General features: G+C 38.3%; 1 protein-coding gene and 1 non-coding gene across 21 annotated transcripts in view; both read right to left on the minus strand.

The window, feature by feature from the left end:
- Window positions 1-1,034: 1,034 nt before the first annotated feature.
- LOC131484218 (U2 spliceosomal RNA) lies at window positions 1,035-1,225 on the minus strand. The gene has a single exon (XR_009248118.1). It is a non-coding gene; the product is annotated as a U2 spliceosomal RNA (small nuclear RNA).
- Window positions 1,226-4,905: 3,680 nt separating this feature from the next.
- The window catches only part of PLEKHA5 (pleckstrin homology domain containing A5), a 242,203-nt gene continuing 219,578 nt past the window's right edge, over window positions 4,906-27,530 (minus strand). For 12 of the 20 annotated variants that reach the window (XM_058743507.1, XM_058743504.1, XM_058743510.1 and 9 more), the window contains 9 exons: window positions 27,275-27,463; window positions 26,318-26,435; window positions 17,764-17,882; window positions 13,599-13,808; window positions 12,557-12,697; window positions 11,801-11,925; window positions 9,586-9,731; window positions 7,828-7,933; window positions 4,906-5,772 (listed from right to left, as the gene is read on the minus strand). In XM_058743507.1, the coding sequence (XP_058599490.1) occupies window positions 7,839-7,933; window positions 9,586-9,731; window positions 11,801-11,925; window positions 12,557-12,697; window positions 13,599-13,808; window positions 17,764-17,882; window positions 26,318-26,435; window positions 27,275-27,463 (1,143 nt within the window). In that variant the 3' untranslated portion in view covers window positions 4,906-5,772; window positions 7,828-7,838. The remainder of the gene's footprint in view (window positions 5,773-7,827; window positions 7,934-9,585; window positions 9,732-11,800; window positions 11,926-12,556; window positions 12,698-13,598; window positions 13,809-17,763; window positions 17,883-26,317; window positions 26,436-27,274; window positions 27,464-27,530) is intronic. The other 8 variants (XM_058743514.1, XM_058743511.1, XM_058743513.1 and 5 more) reach the window with 1 other exon arrangement.

Below are 27,530 nucleotides of genomic sequence, written 5' to 3' on the forward strand. Positions count from 1 at the left end.
TTCCAAATTACTTTAGCATAACAGAAAATTTGTTTCTGCATTAAGTCAGCTTATTCCTCATACATACATAGTTGTTCAAAATTGTTGAATAGTGAGTTTCTCTGCCATGTGCTAAATCTATATAAAGCCTGTATGTGGTTAAAGTGACCACATATGCATGAATGAATACACTTAACACATATTTTAATGGCCAGATCGTCTAGGAATGCATTCTTCGAAACATTTCGAAGGTATGTGGGCAAGGATGCTTTCAATGGACTTGGTACCCAGAACGTTCCCTTCCACATAAACTCCTGCCTCAAACATATCACCCCTCAGCCTCCTGAGATCAAGGCACTCCTTTCCAGAGCATTAGCTACTTTCTCCCTTACACATGAAAACCTTACTTCTCTGAATCTTACCTTTACCCTTCAGGGTGTAAATCCTCTAGCGTGGTGAAAAGTGAACGGCCACAATGGCTGAGTAACGAGATCTCACAGAAATGGATGGAATTAGAATTACATTTAATGTATCGTAATTTGTTGTGATCAGTATGTTCAGGAAAGTACAATGGAAATGTAAGTTCAAGGAGAAAAAGAAACAATGTAACATTTCCTACTTAAAAAAAAAAAAAGCTTTTGGGGCTTCTCGCTGGCTCAGTGCGTATAGCATGCGACTCTTGATCTCAGGGTTGTGAGTTTGAGCCCTGTGTTGGGCAGAGATTACTTAAAAAGAATCTTAAAAAAAAAAAAAAAAAAAATCTTGGGTGGCACCTGGGCGTCTCAGTCAGTTGAGGGTCTGACTTCAGCTCAGGTTATGATCTCATGGTTGGGGAATTTAAGCCCCACGTAGGGCTCTGTGGTGACAGCTCAGAACCTGGAGCCTGCTTCAGATTCTGTGTCTCCCTCTCTCTCTGCCTTTCCCCTGCTCACTGTCTCTCAAAAATGAATAAACATTAAAAAATTTTTTTTAAAAACTTTAATACATTTTTAATTAAAAATTCTATTTAATTGATTTAGTTAATTATTGAATGTTTTTTTTTTTTAAGCTCCCCGGGGGAGTGCACCATTCCCAGAGGTACTGCGATACCAGGTCGATGCCCGGAGAGGACGGAGCAAGCTCCTATTCCATCCCCCTGCTCCAAAAGTCCACTTAGTATATTGTTCTCGGATAGATGACGTCTCAGATATCAAACTGATACGAACAGATACTATGCTTGATATTAGCCAAAAGGCCAAGAAATGATTCTTTTTTTTTTTTTTTTTAAGTAAGCTCTATGCCCAAGGTGGGACTCAAATTCACAACCCCAAGATCAAGAGTCATGCTCTACCGATTGAGCCCCAGGTGCCCCCTTGTTTGCATCTCTTAAAAATGGATAATGAGAGGGGTGCCTGAGTGGCTCAGTCAGTTAAGCACCCGACTTTGGCTCAGGTCACGATCTCGCAGTTCATGAGTTCGAGCCCCGTGTCGGGCTCTGTGCTGACAGCTCAGAGCCTGGAGCCTGCTTCAGATTCTGTGTTTCCCTCTTTCTCTGCCCCTCCCCTGCTCATGCTCTGTCTCTCAAAAATAAATAAACATTAAAAAATTTAAAAAAAGATGGATAATGAGGGGTGCCTGGGTGGCTCAGTTAAGCACCCGACTTTGGCTCAGGTCATGATCTCGCAGTTCATGAGTTCGAGCCCCGTGTCGGGCTCTGTGCTGACAGCTCAGAGCCTGGAGCCTGCTTCAGATTCTGTGTTTCCCTCTTTCTCTGCCCCTCCCCTGCTCATGCTCTGTCTCTCAAAAATAAATAAACATTAAAAAATTTAAAAAAAGATGGATAATGAAGGGTGCCTGGGTGGCTCAGTCAGTTAAGCACCTGACTTCGGCTCAGGTCAGGATCTCGCGGTTCTTGAGTTTGAGCCCAAGGTAGGGTTCTGTGCTGACAGCTCAGAGCCTGGAGCTTGCTTCAGATTCTGTGTCATCCTCTCTGTCCCTCCCCCACTCATGCTCTGTCTCTCAAAAATGAATAATGTTAAGGGGCGCCTGGGTGGCGCAGTCGGTTAAGCGTCCGACTTCAGCCAGGTCACGATCTCGCGGTCTGTGAGTTCGAGCCCCGCGTCAGGCTCTGGGCTGATGGCTCGGAGCCTGGAGCCTGTTTCTGATTCTGTGTCTCCCTCTCTCTCTGCCCCTCCCCGTTCATGCTCTGTCTCTCTCTGTCCCAAAAATAAATAAAAAAAAACGTTGAAAAAAAAATTTAAAAAAAAAAAAAAAAAAAAAATGAATAATGTTAAAAAAAAAAAGAAAGAAAAAGATGATGAAGGGTGCCTGGGTGGCTCAGTTGGTTGAGCATCTGGCTTCTAATTTTGGCTCAGGTCATGATCCCAGGGTTGTGGGATCAAGCCCCGTGTTGGGCTCTGTGCTGAGTGTGGAGCCTGCTTGAGATTCTCTCTCTCCCTCTACCCCTCTCCCCTGCTCACACTTATTCTCTAAAATAAAATCAAAAAACCAAATAAATGAAACTATCAAAACAGTATTTAGATTCTGTTGGACACATTTAAAAAACTGATTTAATAATTTTATTTTACAAAGCCAAATTTACAGTTTGCTAAAAATTGCATCTTTTCAACTTCAACTTTTGAAAAAGTATAGATGTCAATTTTAAAATGTGCAAAGGGAAACATAATTTTTAAAAACACTCTTGTGGATGTGCAAATAAGTTTGCAGATTGCTTGTTTATGGTTATGTTTAATTTCTGACCACCATGGAAGTATGGCTATCAACCTTCTATAAATTGGGAGCAGGTGCATGTGGGGGACTTGGATGTGATGTTTAACCGACCCAATAAGGCACACACTAAGCTTTGGAGCTTGCTTCCATGCTGGAAGGGTGGTGCCCGTGACAAACCCCCATTTGGAGTAAGGTTCTTTCCGGCTTGTCTGCCCTCCTTACTATGAGTCTCTGTACTCCCTGGGCTCTCTGCACACCTCTCCAGTAAGATGGAATTGAGTAAGGTAAGCTTTAGGTGAGATAGAAAGTATTGATCTAGTCCATATTTTTGGAGAAGAGTCCCTTTTGCTATCTCCTGTTACTGGTACCCTTAATGACCTACAGTTTTTAAGCACCTGATTTTCATCTGGCTTTCTGAAAGGTTGACAAAAGTTACAAGTACTCTGTACTGCTTTTTCTAAACTCCCTTGGCTTGCAGGTATTCCAGTATGGGACGTTCTTCCTTCTTGAAACAGCTCAGAAAATGTTGTGTTTAATAAAGCCAAGTGACACACACCACATACACACATCAATCAAACCTAAAAAGCCTCACCAAAAAAACCCGAAGGGAAAACCCAAGAATAACAGTAACTCAACCCACTGACAAAAGATCTGGAACCATAACCATCTCATGCTTGGAAAGAAAGAATAATCTTTTGCCTATTTCCTTTGGAAGACTTTGGCTGGCATGATGTCTTTAGATAAAGGTGGTATGTGTAAACATGTTTACATGGATACAGAGAGCTGAGCCCTCTCCTTCCATCTTAACCTCTCTTCTCATTCACCTCCTACAATACAGACTGTATCTATTTGCATTTCATTTTGTGTGTTTCTGTTTGGAGGAGATGAATTTTTGTACATCTGCATTTTGAATTAAATTTAAATCCTCTTTACCATAGCATGGGAAAAAAAGAAAAAAAGAAAGACTGACCGGTGCCAATTTAGTTTCAGCCATTTCATATAGGAATCCAAAAGCATCAAATTTCCTTGTACTCTGGGAACAATATATAGCATGAACAAAAGGTTACAGAGGGAAGAAAATGTAATTGATTCTGAAGAGCGTGAACATCTGCAAAGAATGTATTGTAAGGGAAAATGATCTCGGAGGGTCCTACTCCTGATGATGAAACAGTTTCTAGTTCCCCATGTCAGAGGAATAACACTCCGCTCCACACAGGCCTCTCCAGGCCCAATGCACTGAGCAGAGAGTGTCGACGCTTGGAGCTAGTTTCCACAACACAGAAACAAACAGAAAGAAGTGTGAAGACTTCAGGAAACAAAACCTGCCCGGCGGTGCTGAGCTAATAATGGCCTCAGAGGAAAAGTGAAGAAAGAAAAGTATATTCTGGTCCAAACTCTGTCATTACATATAATGTGACTGTGGCCAAGTCAATGTATCTCTCGGAGCCTCAAGGTCCTCAGACTCTCACATGGGAGAGCCAGACTGGATGGCAGAAGAGGCCTTTTTATGATGTGATCTACAATAATACGATTAACAGTCTATTATTTCATAGAGAAGTCCCTTGAGTCTCAGACTTTCCATTTTATTTATTTTTTTGAAAGATTTTATTTTTCTCAAGTAATCTCTACACCCAAAGTGGGGCTTGAACTCACAGCCCGGAAATTACGAGTTGCATGCTCCACTGACGGAACTAACCAGGTGCCCCACAGTCTTCCCATTTTATTTTTTTAGTTTTTTGAATGCTTATTTTTGAGAGAGAGAGACAGACCGACACATGGAGTGCGAGTGGGGGAGGGGCAGAGAGAGAGGGAGACCCAGAAGCAGGCTCCAGGCTCTGAGAAGGCAGCACAGAGCCCGATGTGGGGCTCGAACTCATGAACCATGAGATCATGACCTGAGCCTAAGTTGGATGCTTAACCGACTGAGCCACCCAGGCGTACCTATTTTATTTTTAATGTTTTATCCATTTTCTGAGAGAGAGAGAGAGAGAGAGAGAGAGAGAGAGAGAGAAAGCAGGGGAGGAGCAGAGAGAGAGAGAGGGAGACACAGAATCCGAAGCAGGCTCCACGGCTCAGAGCCTGACGTGGGGCTTGAACTCATGAACCATGAGATCATGACCTGAGCTGTAGTCAGATGCTTAACTGACTGAGCCACCCAGGCGCCCCTAGGCGTACCCGTTTTAGATGGGAGAGAGCAAAAAATTCTAACACGAGTGATTTAAGAACATCAACATTTATTTAACATGATAAAAAAGAAATGAGATATGAACATTTGCATTTAAACAATAGTAAGTAGCCTTTAATACTTACATGTGCTCATTGTATAATATATACACAATGAACATAATTACATTTGTACACAAACTAAGTACTGGATTGGAAAACCTGCTTATTGCTGTACACATCTATCCCAATGAAGTATAAGCCCAGTACTTCAAAATACCTACATTTTAAATTGTACCTTTAAGAAACAGGAAGCGGTAACATTTGTGTTTAAGCTGACAAGAGTGTGGCAGTAACTGCTGACGCTGCAATCTGAGAAATAATAGTAGCAGAAAACAGGACATTCTTCACTTAGCAGTAATAAAATGGCACATTTTAAATATATATATAAAATTTTTACAAATCAAGTGTGAAACAAAGCATTGCAGTAGCCAAAAATGGGAAGAAAAAAAAAAAAAAAGGAAAACAAGCTTCATTCGAAATAATAACTAAATTTATGTACTGAAAAGCAAAAAGAAATATAAATCCACCTAAATTTTAGAAACATCAAAATCTGGAAATCAGCAACTGAGTGAGCTCTGGCTGTAGACCGCACATTAAAAAAGCACCTTTACTTATGTGCTCTGAAATCATAGCAGCAAGCTGGTGTCAGAACAACAACCTTAGGATTACGGAGTGTACATATGAGCCATTAAAGCTGTTTGGAATAAACATTTTCCAGAAGTGATAAAATGATGCTCTGTGGCCAAAAGCATCAGAACTATGAATTTCATAGATTTAAAGTATACTGTACAATATCTTCTCACATTGCTGAAGGTCCACGTCCTTAGCTTTCAATGGTTTTGACAGAAGTCAGGATAGCTGAAAAATAAAGACAGGGAAAATTACTTTGACACCTGCAAGTTAATGAGTGACCATTTCCTAAAGTAACTGAGGGCAATGTTCTACAACGGCAGAGCTGACAGGCATGGCCATGAAAATCCTAAAATATAATACAACAGAAGGACGTTTCTTGTCATTTCGTAGGTTTAATTTACCAAGCCAAGGATGCAATTAAATAACATTTCAGAATTTTAAAAAAAAGTACCCAAATTTATGGCTGAATCAAAAAGATCAACAAAATAAGCAAAGATTTGCATAACTTTGCTAAAATATCTAACAATATATTAAGCTGCCTGCACAGCAGTGTCATTTGTAAACCTTCCCAAAGTCCTGCCAAAACTACTAGGTCAGCAACATGACATACACTCAACGAGAAGACATAAAAAAATACAAGTCTGAGTGCTACTTGTTGTTCTGGCCGTATGCCAGAAGACAAGGAAATACCCGGCAATAACTGGACCCCATTCCAGCCTATAATGCCACTGGCTCTTAGAGTGAAAGTAAAACAAAACAAAATCCAATAATAACAACTTAAGGAACCCGGAAATGTACTTGAGTTTTAACTGTACATATTCTTTATTGTCAGACAACATTCTTTCATATCATTGGTCTGTGTACAGAGAATTGTAACCTGTTTATTGAACCAAAGATAATGAGAGTGGACTTTAATTTACATTCCTCCACAAAGATGGACAGAGGCCATCTATCAGCTCTTCGCACAGGAGGAATCACACAAACATGCTGCTATTCCTATTCTGGTGGTATTCTTGTCACTAGTTGCAACTGTCACTTCAGAACCTATTAAGTTAAAAGTTTAAACGCATGAATGACAGAGGCAAGACACAGGTAAGACTATAACAAACAGGTGGTTTGTCACTCCAGAAAGGATGTCAATCTTGCATAAATGCCAACTGACAACAAACAAAGGCCTCTTCTAGGCTCTAGGTAGACATAATCTCAAACAGAGGTTATAAATATGCCAAGACAGTTAGACACAAGTCCATCTGGATGAAAAAAAGGACACAGATTACAGTTGCTACAAAAGGTATGAATGGAAGTGGATTCTAGAAAATAAGCACTACTGGATGAACTTAGTGTTTGTACTGATTTGAGAATCTGTAAGTCAAAGCATATGTTAACGACAATGCTTATAATGTCTCTATGTGTTTCTGTTGCTTATAATTGTTTAACAGAAATGTGCTGGTAGTCCTAATGCACACATTACTAGATCTGATAGACACTGAAGAAAAAAATGCAGAAAAAGGCATAAATAGCTTCACATCTCAAAGCTTTTCTGAAAAGTAAAAAAAAAAAAAAAAAAAAAAAAAGTATGTATTACAAGTACAAAAGGCAAGTAAAATTTAGCAACTGTTTATAGAAGTGTGAACAGTAAGACCTTAGGAAATTATTGTCAGTTCCCAAACTGTGGTCTATGGCACAATGTTCAGTCAGGTTCTGTCCTTCCCCCTGCATCCACCCACAGCTTTTTTAGTAGCTACCTCTCTTACTTAAACAAAATTAATTATTTAGAAATAGTTTCTGATAGATCTTAAAGACTGTAATATTCCTTGTAGTTGGCTGTACCACAAACACTTCTTTGTCCTTTTAAAATAATAAACTCCTGATGCGGTAGGTGGGTTGCACAAACTGTAAAAAAACATTACTTGATCAACATGTAATAGCTTCAACAGAATTCTCAGGTCCGACTACGGAAAGGAATGCTAAGTGGGGGCACAGCTGCAAAACCCCGTGCGGCCTGTCTTGGCACGGGCTATACCTTTCCTGTTTTGCTGTTTTTATGGACGATGAAATAAGAGACGGAGAAAATGTTGTCACACAGCAAATCACTGGAAGGGCTGATGCAGATCTGAGTTAGTGCCTGTGGCTCAAATACATGGCCTCCTTGCTCTGCCAACAATCTCTAGTGCACGGCCCAGAATTTATCTCAGTTTTTGTTCACTAAAGCAACAAATGAATACAACTCAAGTTAAAAACTCTGAAGTTAAAGCACAGACGCAAAGGGAACAGACGTACTTTTTCTGAGACTACACACACATGAAATGGGATCCTTCTGTGAGCTGCGGCTGGGCGGCTGGAACCGACGATGCCGAGGACTCGGGAGATGGGGACAGACTTTTCACTAAAACAGACCAAGAGAATGCAAGAAGGTACACATGTTTAGGATACACTTGGAGAAGGAAATCCTGATGTTGTGATCCCATAAAATAGGAACATGTTTCAGGAAGGAATTAATAGTTGTACTTGGTTTCTGTTGTCTTCTAAATTGGCAATTGATTATTTAGCATGAAATGTCTCTTGAAGACTATTAAAATTCTTCTTCCTTATATACCTTAAACATTGTATACAATGTTATGTGTCAATTATACCTCAACCAAATTGGAAAAAAAAATTATTGTCTTTTTTTTTTTGGCTTTGAGGTTAATTTTTAGGTGTCTGTCAGGGAAGCCCTCTTGTTGGGTCTGTTTATCTATCTATCTATCTATCTATCTATCTATCTATCTATCTACTATCTAGTAAGCTCTGTGCCCAACATGGGGCTTGAACTCATAATCTTGAGATCAAGAGTTGCATGCTCTACTGACTGAGCCAGCCAGGCACTGCTGGGTCTCACTTTAAGAGACTTTCTAGTTTCATGCAGCTAAATAGTATGAACAGTTTAAATGTTGTGATTTTAATGCACCCACACACTTTACGCAGACGTGCCAAAACAGTAACAAGAAGTGGTCAGTGACAAAAAACTGCCTTATAAGCAACAGAGGCAAAAGACAATGCTTAATGTTGGCTACAGGGAAACACGACCCATAATATAAATTTGCATGTTACATGCATGTAAGATACAGAAAATACTCTGCCAGAATCCAATGCTCCTCCTAAGAAGAACAGTACCAAATAATTGAATTTCATTGTATTTGCTTGTCTGCCAAATGATGGGGAGAAAGGTGAAGGGAGGCAGGATTAAGAATAGTTTTTTCCAGGGGTGCCTGGGTGGTTCAGTCAGTTATCCAATTCTTGATTTTGGCTCAGGTCATGATCTCATGGGTTCAGGAGTTTAAGCCCAGTGAGGGGCTCTGTGCTGACAGCCTGGAGTCTGCTTGGGATTCTCTGTCTCCCTCTCTCTCTGCCCCTCCCCCACTTTCTCTCTCTCTCAACATAAAGAAATAAACATTAAAAAAAAAAGAATGGATTTTTTGCTTATGGACTATGAGAAGCAAGGCTGATAATATGCACCAGTGGTATGATCCCTCTCCCAACCCCTTGCCAAACATCATAAAGAAAAAAAGAGAAAAATCTGTGAAGATTCTAAAAAAAAATAGAAATTTTTATTTTTTGACGTACTATGGATCACGATTTTCTCTCAAGGAAACGTCCAAGTGTGGATTCTAGCAGGGGCTAGAGTAAATAAGGTCATTCTACTAGTTTAGATATTAAATCTTACACAGTTCCCGAAGTGGTAGGTTTGTGACTACTCTGAGAGTCCAGCCTCAGAGAAGCAGGTACATTTTCCACGTACTGAAAGATCTTAGTAGAAAAAATTTGTGGTATATGTGTTAAGGTTGAGATGGGAGGGAGAGAGAGAAAGAGAGAGAGAGAGAGAAGCAACAGATTCCCAAGCCAGGACAGACCCTGTGGATCTAGCTGGGTAGGCACATGTCCCCTTTCCTTCCTTTCCAGTGACATCCTTCCTGAAGGTGTATGTGGGAAAGCAAAGGTATGCGTTGAGAAATTCAGAGGAAGCACCAGTGAGAAAAGTATGAAATGTGGAATATCTACCTGCCATCGTTTGATTTCCTCTAGAAGCCTCAGGAGTTTGTTCACAAGAAGCAATAGTTTCTTCCTGCTCATGAATATCGTCCTTTATATTTTCTTCAGGGTGGCTTTCTGCTTTATGATTTGGGATCTGTGTCTCATCCTGAGGGCTAATGAAAACAGATATTTTAAAATTTGTTATTACAGAATGCAATACATTTTTTCCTTCCAACTTACTGTTATGTAAAATTTTAACCATACACAAAGGATGTCACCATCTCCATATTTAGTAACTGCTGACATTTTGCTTGTAATTAATCTCTTTTCTTTTTCCCCCTTACAGAAATTTTAATCATAAAAAAATCAGAGCAAATAATATATGAAACTTATACCCTCAGCTTCAATAATGATCCATGTTTTACCAATTTTGTTTCATATACACTGCCAGTTTCCTACTCCCCAAATTATTTTAAAATAGATTCCAGACAAATCATTCAGTCTGTAAACACTTCAGTTTGTATTTATAATACCTAAATGTCATCAAATATCTAGTCAGTGCTCAAATTTCCTTGATAGCCTCATTATACCAATTTTAGAGTTATGTTTCAAGAAGATCCAAAGTCCACATTTGTATTTGCCTGACAAGTCTCTTAAACTTTAAAATACCCCACAACACACATCCTTTTTATTCTTTGCCACTTATCTGTGAAAGAACCTGCTTTCTCCATCCTACTTAGTTTATCACATTCTGTATTTTGATTTTATTCCTCTTATTTTTTATTAAAAAAAATTTTTTTTAAAGTTTATTTATTTATGAGAGATAGAGACAGCATGAGTGAGGGAGAGGCAAAGAAAGAGACAGAGACACAGAATCCAAAGCAGGTTCCAGGCTCCGAGCTGTCAGCACAGAGCTGACATGGGGCTTGAACCCACAAACCGTGAGATCATGATCTGAGCTGAAGTCAGACGCTTAACTGACTGAGCCACCCAGGCGCCCCTCCTCTTATTTTTTATAAACTGATAGCATTTTGAAGCTTGAGCAGATTTAGGATTTTTGGGGAAAGGGGCAAACAGTAGATCATTAGGTGGGGTTTGTGCCCTATTGCATTAACAGGTTCTATTCTTTATGTTGAAAATGATCAGTGAGTTCAAGGGTTATCAGCTTGATCCACTCACTATAAAGTTCCCTGTCAGATTTTCAGCTAACAGCTTTTCCAGCCATTAAGGAGTATTGCCTAAATCCCTTATTTTTTTAAGGCTAGCAAAGCAGTGACAGTGTAAGTCTCTCATTCCTTATTGAATAAAATTCTTCTAAAAAGAAAAATATTTCCTCAAAAACTTTTGGTTGCAATTTGTTTGGGAAAGGCAAGAAAAATACTTGATTCTTTGCCTTTATGCACCAGACTTTGGAATAAGAAGTCAACTCCTTAGCATCGTCCAGAGTGGCCAACAAATGATTTTTTGTTGTTGTGTCATTATAAACTCATAGATTTTTAATTGAGGGTAAGATTGAGGGTATACACATAAGAAGGCTAGTTAAGAAATGCAGCTAAACAATAAATAGCAAATCACTATAATTTTTGGAACACATCAGATAACTTAGATATCTGATCAATGTCTATCATTGCCTATCATTATGCAGGCAATACTGAAGTGGCTCACTTTGATAGACCTTATACATCTCTTGGCATTTTTAAAAAGGTATTTATTGAATTCCTGTGTGAGAAGCATAGTGATAAGTGCTATACTTGTATTTTCTTATTTAATCATTGCAACACATTTGTGAGATAGATACTATTGTCATCCTCATTTTTACAAGCAAGGAACCTGCAGTTTAGGCAGGTTATGTAAATTGTTTAAGATCCTACAGCTCTTAAGTAGCTAGGCTGGGACAGGAATCCAAGACTTTTTGACCCTGAAGTCCACCATGCTTTTTTCTAATGTATGATTGTTTATTTTTGAGAGAGAGAGAGAGAAAGAGAAAGGAAGGGAGGGAGGGAGGGAGCGCAAGCAGGGGAGGGGCAGAAAGAGCTGGAGACACAGAATCCAAAGCAGGCTCCAGGCTCTGAGCTGTTAGCCTGACGCTGGGCTCGAACTCACGGACTGCAAGATCATGACCTGAGCCGAAGTAGGACGCCCAATTGACTGAGCCACCCAGTCACCTCTGAAGTTCACCATTCTTAAGTAGTTATAGTATTTGGGGAATGATTCCTTTGTTGTTTTCCCTATTACTTATTACCTGAATGAAACATCCTCAGACATTTTCTCTTTGTTTCTCTCTTTATCCATCACTTCCTCAGAATTCACTCCATTTGGTTCAGGTTTAAAAAGTGTTGTAGAAAAAATGTCCTCAGTGCTTTTCAACTATAGAATAAGAAGAAAAATGATTCAAAAATAAATGTGTATTAAAAAATTAGACCCTGTCAAATAGTTACTGAAATACACACTCAGATTCAAGTATATTAAAAGTATTAACATTCTTTTTTTTTATATGTTTTATTTATTGATTTTGAGAAGAGAGAGAGAGCGCCAGCAGACAAGGGGTAGAGAGAGAAGGAGAGAGAGAATCACAAGCAGGCTCTGCCCTAAGAAGCGCAGAGGCTGACAGGTGTCTGAACTCAAGAACAAAGAGTTGGACACTTAACTGACTGAGCCACCTACGCATCTCTAAAAATATTAACATTCTTTACTACTGAAAGTAAAAAGTTATTTGCCTAGAGGGCTGATGCACGTTGCTAACAGCTAGGTGTTTTGGGACATAAGATTCTTTAACTGGGGTTAACAATAATTTATTCTAGCCTTACATATGTTTTAACTTTTCAATTAACCCATTTTTTGATGTGCTGAATACATCACTCAAATTAACAAAACCTATTTCACTTAGACGTAGGGTCTCTGTGATGAAATGAAACATAACTATTTTCAACCTTACCACTTGATCTAATCTTCAAAAATCTACCCCTTTGGAATATCTGTTCAAAAGTAATCTCTTTACCTCTTTGCTGAAATCTGTATTTTGAGGTTCACTGTCTTTTAGTCGAACAATTTCTGCTGCAGGAGTTTCATGGTTTGGCTTCACATCATTTTCTCTAATGACAGTATCCAGTTCCTTAATGTTATCATCCCTTTTTCGAGTCTGTCCGAAAGACATATAGCATAGATTCATACTATGTACAGTTTTTAGATAGCATCTGTTATTTTGAAAAAAAAAAAAAAAGGTTGATCTTCACGTACAAGGAGGTTCTCTTATGAAAACCAATAGGAAGAAAAAAAAATATATATCAGTATTCCATGCTTTTTCTCTTTTAATCACCCATTTTGTAATTTGAAGAATGTGCAATTTCAGCGGTTAATCTGCTGAATCTTTAGTAGCAGTGCCTGGATGCTCCTGATTAGATGGAAAGGGGATTTCTAGGAAGACAGGGAAACCCTTTCAGCTGGTACATGTCTACTAACAGGGACAGGCCAGACAGAAGCTACTGAAAAGGTCTGCCTGTCTGCTATCTCTGTATTTATGAATCGGGGTAACAAACAATGAGAAATGGAATGGTGTCTCTTTGCAAGGCAGGAGTTGGGATGTAAGGAATAGTAGACTTATGCTTTTACTGAGAAGCTCTGTCCTGCTACAATTTAGGTCATGTTAAATTAGGACACAGAGTAATACACATTTTATTGGAGGGGGAATTGGGGAATATCTTGTTAACTTGCGTGGCATTTTACATTCGCTGAAAGCACTTTTATCTTAGTATCTCTGTGAAGTAGACAGGGTAGGGCTGTGTCATCTGATTTACAGCAGAGAAGAGTAAGGCCACAACTGGTACAAGTATGTCCAACAAGTAAGATGGCTCTGGTTTTCTGAACCCAGGGCTATTTCCACTTTACTGAGCTGTCTTAGCTTATTATTATGGGCATTAGGTAAAATCAAATAACTATCCATACTGCAGACATCTGAAAACCCATCAATCATGTAACTCCAGATCCTGACTCAAGTGATACTACATTTACACACAAGAATGGTTAAAAGCAAATTGATGTACCTGGGTAATCCTGAATGGATTATCCCTTAAGCCTGAGGGACTTTGTAAGGGTGACTGGTCTAAAGAACCAATAACATTTAATCCTTTTTTCTTTTCCCTCAGGCATGCTTGTTGATGTCTCCTTATTCTTTCCATCTGCTCTTCCACAGTCATCCTAGGTCGAGTACTTTCAGCCAAACAGAGCTGTTCCACTGCACTTCTTGGTCTTTCCTTTAAATTAGAAATAGACATATGAATACATCAATACAGAATAACTTCTGAAAAGTATGTTGGGATAAAAAATGTTCTGAAAGGATTTCTTTTGTTCTCAAAATCAGAAGTGGAGCTTTGAGTGTCAATTTAGTTAACACCAGAAAGGCAAACTGTTTTTTCCTTCACTGGTGATTGGTGATGCACAGTCAACGAAACAGGAAATTGTATAAAACTCAAACTAGGAGAACACAGGGGGCACAGTTTCTAAATATAAGACTTTATTTTATTTATTTTAAAAATTTTATTTATGTTGAGAGAGCAGGAGCAGGGGAGAGGCAGAGAGGGAGAGAGAGAGAATCCCAAGCAGCTCTCCGCTGACAGGCTGACAGTGCGGAGCCCAATGTGGGGCTACATCTCAGGAACCATGAGATCATCACCTGAGCTGAAATCAAGAGTTAGAGGCTTAACTGACTAAGCCACAAAGGTGTCCCCCTCCTTTTTAATTTTTTTTCCTAAGGTTAATTTTCAGTAATCTCTATACCCAATGTGGGGCTCAAACTCATAATTCCAAGATCAAAAGTTGCATGCTCTACTGACTAGGCAGCCAGGTGCCCGAAGATATATTTTAATGAAAATTTAATTTGTTAAAAAAGTTTATTTATTTGTTTAGGGGGAGAAAGAGAGAGAGAGAACCAGCAGGGAAGATGCAGAGAGAGAGGGAGACAGAGAATCTGAAGCGGGCTCTGTGCTAACAGCATGAGCCCAATGTGGGGCGAACTCACAAACCACGAGATCATGACCTGAGCTGAAGTCAGACGTTTAACCAGCTAAGCCACCCAGGTGCTCCAAAACATATGTTTTAAGTCAAACATTTACTGTGAAAAGACTTCACAGAGAAAACATCCTCAGTTCATGATCAATAAGGATTTAAAAATTAAACAACCAATTCTTAATCTCACTTTCTTATTAAAGACGTAAAACAATATTGGTATAAAATGCCAAATAAGAACTTCAATATTAGTCACAAGCAAATTTTAGCTTACTTTATGTAACAGAAAATTTGAAGACTGAACATATTCTAGAATCTATGGCATAGAATCCATAGGTTACTTTGTGCCCTCTGGTCTGGGTTGGTGGGAACTGACTGAGATATTGGTGAAGTTGCTTTCTTTTGAAAAAACCAAGGGCAGAGATGAGCATTTCCGTGAGGAAGCAATATGTCAGGCAAACCCACTAAGATCCTTTTTTCTCTTGAGCAATCTGGAAAATGCCTGCAGGGCAGGAGTGATAGCTCTAGAGCCATTTTCTATTGTATAGAATAAATATCTTAAAGAGCTCAAGTAAAATCTAAAAGAGGAAAACTGAAAAGCCTTAATGTGCAGAAGTAACGATGATTTTCATTTATATGTAAAATAAAACACATTAGCTTTGGAAAGAAAAAACAAAACACCAACCAAACAAACAAAAAAAAAATTAAAAAAAGTAAATTCTAAATATAGATTGGGACTTGGCTACTATAGTCATCCCTTTCCTTTTATTTTTATTTCAGATTTTATTAAAGTTTCTTATTTTATCCTTTTATTTTTAGTAACAATAAACATGCAGTCTTCCTGGCTTTTCTACGTTTATACAATAATGTCACACTGCAACTTTCTTCTCAAGTTGTCATATAGTAAAAATCTGTTTTTATTTATTTATTTGTAATTAAAAAAATTTTTTTTGAGAGAGTGAGAGAGAGCGAGAGAGAGCGAGAGAGCCAGAAAATGAGTGGGGGAGGGGCAGAGAGAGAGGGAGACAGAATCCGAAGCAGGCTCCAGGCTCTGAGCTGTCAGCATAGAGCCTGATGCAGGGCTCAAACTCATGAACTGTGAGATCATGATGGAGCCAGTGTCGGATGTTTAACAAACTGAACCACTCAGGAGCCCCTGTAAAAATCTGTTTTTAAAGGTCAGATATTGTTAATTTTTAGATCTTTTCTCTAATGATAACTGGAAAAGAATATGTCATTACAGTTTTAGTTATTAGTATTCTAAAAATTATTATGGGGTTGAAGAATATTTGTGAATTATTGTTACATATTTTCCATAGAAAAGAAACTCTTAAAAATAACTTATGTATATTCATTCCTCATATATTATGGAAATTTTGTGTTATATTCCAAGTATTTTATTCTGACACTGATATTGCTTATAAAGGTCTTTTTTGTACCAATATTACATAACTGTAGTCTTCTATACTCCCTTCCCCACTCCTGTATTTGGTGATATAGAAGTCTTTCTTCTACTATTTAAGATAGTTACATATTAAAAAAAAGAAAGAATATAAGTCCACTAATATCTTTCTTCTTTGTCTCAACATACTCTGTTAACTTTTTTAAAAAGTATTTTCATTTATTTATTTATTTATGCATAATCTCCACACCCAACGTGGGGCTTGAACTCACAACCCCAAGATCAAGAGTCACACCCTCTACCCTCCACCAACTAAGCCAGCCAGGGGTCCCTTAACTTTTTTTTTTTTTTAATTTTTTTTTTTTTTTTTCAACGCTTTTTTTATTTATTTTTGGGACAGAGAGAGACAGAGCATGAACGGGGGAGGGGCAGAGAGAGAGGGAGACACAGAATCGGAAACAGGCTCCAGGCTCCGAGCCATCAGCCCAGAGCCTGACGCGGGGCTCGAACTCACGGACCGCGAGATCGTGACCTGGCTGAAGTCGGACGCTTAACCGACTGCGCCACCCAGGCGCCCTTAACGTAAGCTCTATGTCCAGCGTGGGGCTTAAATTCACCACCCTGACATCAAGAGTTGCATGCTCTACTAATTGAACCAGTCAGGTGCCCCTCAACATACATTTTTAAAACCTTTTTCTGTTGATTTTTTTTTTAGCATTACAATTTCCAAAGAAAATACCCTTTCCATCTGTAAACAAATGCCTCTAAACAAACAATAGTATTATAGAACCATGACCGCAAATATATAGCTATTAATTTATTTTGATTCTACAATAATTATCTTTCTAGGTCTTTATAATTTTGTACTCATTAAAATATTATACTTCTTGTATATAAATTTGTCAGATGTTTTAGGCATATACTTTGTACCTGTAGTTTAATATCTCTCAAGAATAACCATAAATCTTATCATTTGTAGTACTTTTCATTCTTTTCTTATAGTTTAAAATGATCAAATTACCCATACCAAATAAGTATAGAATTTATAAAGATGAAAAGTAAAAGTTCTTTTGCACCCCAAATTTTTGAGACTACTTGGTAAAAAGGAGTTAAGTATGCTGGTAATCTTCTCAATATGACCAAGCTTAGACTGGTTTACAGCCAGTTTGAATTAAATGGATCTCAGATGAATATGTGAAATATAGAAGCTATTTTCCCAATCCCAATTCACATTTCTCAGAGTAACCAGAGGATTGGCAAACTCCAAATCTACCATAGCTGAAAGGCCCTGTAAACTCGGGCTGGCTTGGAAATCCATTACCTTGGATGACCATAGGACATGTCTATCACTCTCTTTAAGGAAATTCTTAGAGGTATCAAGAGATGTAGGGGCGCCTGGGTGGCTCAGTCGGTTAGGCGTCCGACTTCGGCTCAGGTCACGATCTCACGGTCCGTGAGTTTGAGCCCCGCGTCGGGCTCTGGGCTGACGGCTTGGAGCCTGGAGCCTGCTTCTGATTCTGTGTCTCCCTCTCTCTCTGCCCCTCCCCCGTTCATGCTCTGTCTCTGTCTCAAAAATAAATAAACGTTTAAAAAAAAAAAAAAAAAAAGAGATGTAACATGGGACAGCTGTCTGAAAACAGATTCCACAAACTGTGGACTAATACCCCATGTCAAAGCTGATCAAAACAAACCTAGACTAGGTATTGAGTAGGTCTGTCCCCTAGACACTAATTTCCTCAATGGAATTAAAACAATAAATAGGCCTTAAGAATCCTTTTAAAGATTAACTTCTAGTTAAATACCGTTCTTGAATCCATCATCTTCTTAGTTTTCCTTAAGGTTACATAAGAGGCTATTGTTGAAGATTCAGGTGTTGGTGATTTGGTCCTTGGAGGAACTACTCCAACAGGAAAATGGGAACCTAAAAATGAAAACACCAGTAAGTTCTACAAAACATCTTTCACACAACATTGCTTTCTTTTGAGGTACTCAATTTCTAATTAAAAACATTTTTTTTTTAATTTTAGAGAGATAGAGCAAGAGAACATGTGTGTGTGTGGGGGGGTGGGGGGTGGGGAGAGAGGCAGGGGGAGAGAGGGAATCTTAAGCGGAGCCCAATCAGGGCTTGATCCCATAACCCTGGGATCATTACCTGAGTGAAATCAAGAGTTGGATGCTCAATCAACTGAGCCACCCAGGAGCCCCTGACATACTCCATTTCTGAGGTTTTCAAAATCAAAAGGCAAATTTATTTTTATTGGTTTATTGTTTTAAAGATATTATTTTTAACTAACCTCTATACCCAACATGGGGCTCAAACTTACAACCCTGAGATCAATAGTCATATTCTCTACCGACTGAGCCAGCCAGATGCTCCAAAAGGCAGATTTATCGTTTAAAAAGAGCCAGGGAAAATGTAGTAGCCTTCCATTAGTTACTCTGTTTAAAGTTCTACAGATTTTTTTTTAATTAAAAAATTTAATTATAAAATCAGTAATACTCAGTGGATCAGACATCTTCACGACAATCTTCTAAAGAAAAGAAGGTAAATGAACTGCAGTGTCCGCATTAATTTACTTCCTCAAGTCCATGTAGCTCATCAGCAGCATGGCTGGGGCTTCTCTCTGTTGTAGCCTTCTTTCCATTCACAGTATTTTCAGAGGTTGAAAAGGACCTTAATCCTCTCACATGTTGCAGATCAGGAAAGGAATGGCCCAGAAAGGTTAAGTGATTTACCTAAATGCCCTTAATTTTCATTTGGTTTTTTTTCAATCACCCTGTACTATCTCAAGAGAATCCACTAACAATGTTAACAACAGTTAACTATAGGTAATCACTGTGACTTTTTTGTATTTTCAATAATTTCTAAAATGGACACACACCATAGAAAACAAAACACACAACACAAAATCATTAACCCAACAACAATAAAAGCTAAAAGTAAGTTAATACATAAAATGTATGTAGTTATATCGCATTAATTTTGTTTAAGTAGAATATATGCACTATTATCCACTGAGGACACTAGCAAAAGAACAAATTATTAAAATCTCAATGGCTTACTTAAAAAAAACAAACAAAAAAAACCAAAAACAAACCACTCTCTTTGAGCTCACTTAAAGTTACATCAACTAAGTAGAAAAAAGAAGTCTAGTTTCTCCCCCAAAGACAAATGGTACATCAGTCATTCAGGGTCCCTTTAATTTACACACCAAACAATCTGTAGCTTAGGCTTTAATATTGTTTATGAACTGTGTGAGTATTGTAAGGCTGTATATTTAAGAACATGAAGTGCTGAACTGCTACACAATATAGGTAATTCTGCAGTTCAAACTAAGAGAAAGACTCTATTATCCCAGTTAGTGATCCATTTTTAAAAGTTCTACTTTAAGTCATGTGGCACAAATTACACCATAATTTATCTGTGTATTTCAGACAATTTATTCAGGTGAGAGCTTATAAGTTAAAAACAAAAAACAAAAAACAAAAACTCAAACATCTAGGGATGCCTAGCTGGCTCAGTTGGTAGAGCATGTAACTCTTGATCTCAGGGTCATGAGTTCAAGCCCCACTAAGTGATCTCTTATTTCAGAGATCATAAAAAATAAAAATAAAAAATCAGGGGCAGCTGGGCGGCTAAATCGCTTTAGTGTCCCACTTCGGCTCTGATCTGCAGGTCGGTCGTGATCTCACAGTTTGTGAGTTCAAGCTCTGCATTGGGCTCTTTGCTGTCAGCACACAGCCCACTTTGGATCCTCTGTCTCCTCCTCTCTCTCAAAAATAAAGATTAAAAAAAACCAGACAATAGAATTCTTTCAAAAAAAAAAAAAACACCTAAATTTTAAAAGCAGCAAAACTCTGAAGAAGAATCCAAACCCTACAGAGAACATATGCCAGACAAGGTATTTTTTATGAGTAAAGATATGGCATTGACTTTTGTCCCCCCTCTCTGTACCCTGCCCCACTTATTCTTTGTCTGTCTGTCTAAAATAAAATAAACATTAAAAAAAAGTCTACTGATGAGTTGAACTCACTTATTAAATAATTTCTAAATTTTGTAGACTTGACTGGCGACAATTATCCCTTATAGATCATGGGGTATTATGACTATGTAGGAACCAGAAAAAAAGAATGGAATAGAAAATGCAAAATCAAAGCATAAAATGTAGTCCTTATTTTATATATGCTCTAAATACTTTGCCCACAGGGATTAAGAATGTTACACATGTGATAAACAGCAACTTCCCCCCCCCCCCCCCCCCCAACATATGCTATTTGAAGAGGGTAGATGTTAGGTCTAGGAAACCAGTGCTGTTGAAATAGGGGCACTCTGGCTAGATTTACTGATTTCTTTTAATTTTTAAGTAATCTCTACACCCAACAATGTGGGGCTCAAACTTACACATTCAACATCAAGAGTCATATGCTCTACCGACTGAGCTAGCCAGGAGTCCCAAGATCTATTGGGTATTTAAGAAAACCTAGGAAGTCCCAATTTTTATTTATTTATTTTCTTAAAATTTTTAGTTTGAAAGAGAGACAGAGAGCAAGAAGAGGAAGGACAGAGAGAGAGAATCCCAAGCAAGCTTCACCTTGTTAGCATAGACATGGCTGTGCTCAGCGTGTGGCCTGATCCCACGAACCTTGAGATTATGACCTGAGCTGAAATCAAGAGTCTGACGCTTAACTACTGAACAACACAGGCGCCTCTAAAGTCCCAATTCTTAAAAATTTTTTATTATTTATTTATTTTTAAAAATCTAAATCCTAGTTAATGTATAGTGTAATAATAATTTCAGGAATAAAATTTAGTGTTTCATCACTTACATGTAATACCCAGTGGTCATCCCAACTAGTGTCCTCCTTAATACCCCTTGCCCATTTAGTCCTTCCCTCCACCTAACACCCCTCCAGCAACCACCAGTTTGTTTTCTGTATTTAAGAGTCTCTTATAAAAAAAAAAAAAAGAGTCTCTTATAGTTTGTCTCCCTCTGTTTTTATATTATTTTGGTGTCCCTTCCCTTATGTTTGTTTTGTATCTTAAATTCCACATGTGAGTGAAATCATGATATCTTTCTTTGACTTATTTTGCTTAGGATAATACACTCTAGTTCCATCTACGTTGTTCCAAATGGCAAAATTTCATTCTTTTTGATCGCCCAGGAATGTTCCATTGTATGTATGTATGTATGTATGTATGTATGTATGTATGTATGTATGTATGTGTGTATCTTCCTTATCCATTCACCAGTCAATGGGTTATTTGGGCTCTTTCCATACTTTGGCTATTGTCAATATTGCTGCTATGAACCTTGGGGTGCATGTGCCCCTTAGAATCAGAATACAGGATACTCCTGTATCCTCTGGATAAATACCTACTAGTGCAATTCCTGGGTAATACAGTAGTTCTATTTTTAATTTTTTGAGGAACTGTTTTCCAGAGTGGCTGCACTCATTTGCATTCCCACCAACAATGCAAAAGAGAACCTCTTTCTCTGCATCCTCACCAACACCTGTTGTTGCCTGAGTTGTTAATTTTAGCCATTTTGACAGTTGTGAGGTGGTATCTCATTGTGGTTTTGATTTGTATTTCCCTGATGATAAGTGATGTAGTGCTGTTGAGCATTTTTCATGAGTCTGTTAACAATCTGGATGCCTTCTTTGGAAAAGTGTCTATTCATGTCTTTTTGCCCATTTCTTCACTAAAGTCCCAATTTTTAGATGTTGGCAACCAACACTTGTTGAGCCAGTGGCTCTGTTGGTTGAGCATCCTACTCTTGGTTTCCACTTAGGTCATGATCCCAGGGTTGTGGGATCAAGCACCATGCTGTTTAAGATTCATTCTCTCTCTCCCTCCCTCCCTCTTCCTCTCCCTCTCTCTCTCTCAGTGCCTGAGTGGTTCAGTAGGTTAAGCATCTGACTCTTGATTTGGGCTCAGGTTGGGATCTTGCAGTTTGTGGGTTTGAGGCCTGTGTCGGGCTCTGTGCTGACAGCTTGGAATCTGGAGTCTGCTTCAGATTCTGTCTCCCTCTCCTTCTCTACCCCTCTCCACTTGTGTGTGCATGTGTGCGTGTGTGCTCTCTCTCAAAAATAAACATTAAAAAAACAAAAACTATGGAAAAAAAAAAGTCTCTTTCTCTCCCTGTTTGCCCCTCTCCCCAGCTCCTGCTCTCTCTCTTTTTAAATTTTTTTAACGTTTATTTATTTTTAGAGAGAATGAGAGACAGAGCATGAACAGGGGAGGGGCAGAGAGAGGGAGACAGAGAGTCAGAAGCAGGCTCCAAGTTCCAAGCTGTCAGCACAGAGCCTGACGTGGGGCTCGAACTCACAAATCACGAGATCATGACCTGAGCCGAAGTCGGATCCTTAACCGAGCCACCCAGGCGCCCCAAGTCTATTTCTTTTCTTTCTTATCCTTAAGCATGTACACTAAACTTATTAAAATATAAAGGTAATCATGATCATTACCATCCTCTGGAACAATACAAGGACTTTAGAACATGTTAATATCAACAAAATTAGTCCTGGTTATATGCTATTGGTATCCAATATTTTAGTTCTCTGCTTCTTAGACCTTCCCTATCTGACCAGTTTGCTTCTATCTGAAAACTGTAGAACTCTCTTAAGTGACGGTTAAGTGGCAAACTCTCTAGTTTTTATCTTTATCTTTACTGTTTCTTCAAGTTTTATTGACGCAAAATGTATAACTAAAATGATCTTAAGTGCACAACTGGTGAAGTTTTATAAATGTATTCTTACCCCTAGCTGCACATGCATATGCCAGTGTAATTATCTCAGTGAAGACAAAGACCATCTTCGTCACCCCACAAAATTCCCTTCCAGGCAATCCCACCCTTCTGCCAAAGACGACCACTGTTCCGTTGTCTATCACCAATAGATGAGTTTTGCCTGTTCTCAAACTTCACATAAAGGGATTCATACACAAGGTCTCCTTTGTATTAAGCTTTTTTCACTTAATATAATTTTTTTTCACATTTATACATGTTGCTAAGTTACACATGTACATCTATCAGTAGTGTTTTTTAATTGTTAAGGAGTATCCCACTGTTTGAAGATACCACAATTTGTTTATCCATACTCTTATTTACAGAAATACAGGTTGCTTCCAATTTTTATCTACTATGAATTAAAACTATGGTTAAAAATCCTTGTATAAGTTTTTTTGAGGAATGATGTTTCCATTTTTCTTAGGTAAATATGTAGGAGAATTGCTGGATATAATTGCATGTTCAATTTTTAAGAAACTACAAAACTGTTGTTCTTTCTTACACCACCATCAGAATTGTGTTTGAGATCCAACTGTTCTATGTCCTAACAAACACTTGGTAGTCTTAATTTTAGCTATTCCGGAAGGTGTGAATTATGATTTTAATTTGCATCAAAACTGCATTTATGCTTGATCAGTTGTAAACTTTTTCATATACTTGTATACCTTATTTGTTAAGTGTCTAAGTCTTTTGCCTACTTTCTTATTGGGTTGTCTTTATTATTGATTTGTAAGAGTTGTTTATATATCCTGAATACGAAGCCTTTGTCAGGTATATATACTAATGATATTTTCTCCAATTCTAATGGATAGAAGTTTTAAATTTTGATGAAATCTAATTAATCTCAGTTTTCACAGAGAGTACAGCCTTTGGAGGGTTCCAGCTTTCCTTGAGGAGGTGTCCTCTCAGACTTGGTTTTTTGTTTAAAAATTTTTTTATTTATTTTTGAGACAGAGAGAGAGACAGACAGACAGACAGACTGAGAGAGGCACAGGGGCAGAGAGAGAAGGAGACACAGAATCCAAAGCAGGCTCCAGGCTCCAAGTTGTCAGCGCAGAGCCCGATGTGGGGCTCGAACCCACAAACCATGAGGTCATGACCTGAGCCATAGTTGGACACTTAACCAACTGAGCCACGCAGGTGTCCCAAGACTTGTAATTTGTTCAGGATCTGAGCTTTGTCCTGTCACAAGGCACTTTAGTGCTCCACTTAACTTATTGGATCCCTCCTATTACAAACTGAATTATGACTTTCTAAAATTCATGTGAGGTCTTAACCCGTGATGTGACTATATTTGGAGATAGAGCCTATAAGGAGGTAATTAAAGTTAAGTGAGGTCATAAAGGCACGCCCCTGATCCAACAGGATTGGTAACCTTCTAAAAAGAGAGCTAACATCAGAGAGCTAACATGTGCTCTCTCTCTGCTTGTACTGAGAGGAAAGGCCCGGTGAGGTGCAGCAAGAGGCAGCATCTGCAAGCCACGAATAGAGTCTTTCCCTGAAACCAAACCCAGCTGGACCCTGATCTTGGACTTCTACCCTCCAGAACTGTGAAAACAAATTTCTGTTGTTTCAGCCACTCAGTCTATGATATTTTGTTATGGCAGCCCGAGGAAACAAATACACTACCTTTCACATAAGGTGAGCGTCCCTTTCTTTACTTTTCCTTAACTTGTTGAAGATTCTCAAAAAAATTTAGAATGGTATCACCCAGCAATTAGAATCACTTTCTATAGGAATAGGAGGATTGGCCAGGGCATCTAGTTAGCTATACTGCTAAAACATTTGTTTGCAGTTTAATATTTCCTGTGTATTTATAATAATATGCACCATTGGGGCACCTGGGTGGCTCAGTTGGTTAAGCATCAGACTCTTGATTTTGGCTCAGGTCATGATCTCACAGTTGGTGACCTCCAGCCCTGCATCAGGCTCCACACTAACAGCATGGGGCTGTCCAATGTGAGGCTTGAACTCACGACCCCAAGATCAAGAGTCACATACTCTACAGACTGCCAGCCAGGTGTCCCTGCATATCATTTTTAATTACTCAAAATCTTAGCTACTAACAGCCTACTGGTGACCAATTAACACATTATTCTGTATGGTACATGTGTTATATACTGTATCCTTACAATAAAGTAAGCTAGGAAAAAGAAAACCGTATTAAGAAAACCAAATGGGGGGGTGCCTGGGTGGCTCAGTTGGTTAAGCATCCGACTTCGGCTCAGGTCATGATCTCGCGTTTCATGAGCTCAAGCCCCGCACTGTCAGCGCAGAGCCTGGAGCCTGCTTCGGATTCTGTGTCTCCCCCTCTCTCTGCCCCACCCCTGCTTGTGCTCTCTGTCTCTCAAAAAAATGAATAAATGTTAAAAAAAATTTTTAAAAAGAAAACCATATGGAAAATACATTTATAGTACTATACTGCATTTATTGAAAAAAATCTGCATTTAAGTAGACCCTTATAGTTGAAACTTATGTTGTTCAAGTCAACCGTATGTGAACACACACACACACACACACGCAAATTTTGGTGAACCATTTACATATTCTCCTATACAACCACAATTTCACTTAACCGTCGATAATCTCCAGAACATATTTAAGTTTCCATAATTGTCCCAAGAACGTCTTTAGAGACTTAACATTTTTTTTATTATTAAAAAATATATAGGATTTTATTTATTTATTTGAGGGAGAGAGAGAAAGTGCAAGCTGGGTAGGGTGGGGGTGGGAACACGCTCAACTGACTGAGCCACCCAGGCGCCCCCGATTGAGACTTTTTTTTAAACCACAATCCAATCAAGGTTGAAGTATTGCGTTGTATCTGGCCTTTTCTACCTTTTAATCTTGAATAGTGCCCCCTCTATCCTTTTTCTTCACAACACTGAATAATGACCAGCATTAAAAAAAGAAAAAAAGTCTGGCTCAGTTGGAAGAGTGTGCAACCCTTGATCTCAGGGTTGAACTAACAACCCCAACGCTGGGTGTAGAGATTAGTTTCTGGTAAAAATAAAATACAATATAAAAATCAGAGTACACCCATAGTAGTATTATTTCATGGAATTTATTTTTTAGTTTATTTATTTGTTAAGTAAACTCTATGTCCGATGTGGGGCTCCAACTCACGACCCTGAGATCAAGTGTCACAGGCTCTACTGACTGAGTCAGCCAGGTATCCCTCAGCCCTTAATCTTTTATGTATAATTCTGAAACAGAAAAACTTAAAACCTCCCTCTCCCCAAATCTCAGGAAATGGAAAACTTTTCAAAAGTTTGGGATATAAACCTTTTTAGTCTTAAGTGGAAGGATGAATATTCCAGGAATGTTAATTGATTTCAAAAGAGGATGCTGCCTCATGCCTCGCTGAAATGACATGTAATATATGGTTTACATATGGGTCATGTTACCTTCCTAATACCTGAAATTTCTGAATTAAGAAGCTCATCAGATTCCACAGGTTTCAGATAAGGGACTATGGATTTGTCTATGTATTGGGCCAACATGTACACTGAGCTTATTGCTAAAATGTCTGAAAAACACAGGAGATAAAACATATCCTAATGCTGACCTTTAACAGAAGTTTCCATTTCTGAAACAGGTTCTGATTTTTCTTCTCCATTAGACTCATCAACTTCTGCCACTGTTGTTAACTCTGGTTCACTCTTGTAGAGTCTATAATCCGGACCCTTGAAAAGAAGATGTGCAATTTTAAAACAAAAGAACAAAAATTGCTACAAGTTTCTTTTAAAATGCTTACCTCAAATCAAACCTTGAAAACTAAAAGTCTCAGCCGGCTATATTGGGGACAGCACAACTGACATATATGTTACAGCTAAGGTGGAAAAAAATCTGAAATATTTTAATCAGTAAAAGTTTTGGCTTTTAAATTAAAAATATTCCTCTTAGGGACGAAGTCAGAATATTTTTTATCATAGTAAAACTGAAGTCTGAAAATAGTTATATCATATTAACTCAATTGGCCCTATTCCCTACGTTCCTACTTCTCTTTTAGCTTACCACATTTTACATTTATTTAACCCCAAACCTCTTATTTTCAGCTTCCATGGATAATGAATGTTTCTCCTTGGCAATGTCCATATCCTCTAATAGTTTTCCTAGATGGAATGGCCCATATCCCAACCCTTTTATCATTCCTAGAATGATCTTTTTCATTCTTGCTTCCTTCTGATCTAAATATATCATTTTGTCTCTAATATCCTGAAATGGTATATTTAAAATAAGACGTCTTAGACAAATGTAAAGTAACCACTTTGCAAAAACATTAGAAATATGAAATTATGAAGTATTAAAATTATAAAAACATTAAGAAATGAGAATGGTAAAACCAAAACAGGAAAAACACAGATAATAACATTAAATACAAACAAAAACCAAACAAACAAAAAAGCACTGGCTAAAAGTGGGGTTATAACAAAAAAAAAGTTTGAGTATAAAATAAATTAACTTTCAAAAATGAGAGGGCATGTACATGATTGATTATTCTGTGGCTATTGAAGCCACTTACACAGTGAGATCCATTTCTTGGATATCCTTGAACTTGATGAATCTTCTTTTCTTCAGGCAGATGGACTGGGCCCCTGCTATAACAGAGCAAGGAGCTGCTATCACTGGGCAGAGGGGGGATTATGGGAGGCTGCTCTGTAAAGTCATAGGACCGAGGAAGTGGAGGACGAGGTGGGACTACTTCCTCTTCCTAAAGATTGTAGAATAGTCACCTTATTTAGATAAGCATATTGAATTAAGTATATCTAAATTCTTTG

This window comes from Neofelis nebulosa, chromosome 8 (assembly GCF_028018385.1).
Source record: "Neofelis nebulosa isolate mNeoNeb1 chromosome 8, mNeoNeb1.pri, whole genome shotgun sequence".
Lineage (NCBI taxonomy): Eukaryota > Metazoa > Chordata > Mammalia > Carnivora > Felidae > Neofelis > Neofelis nebulosa.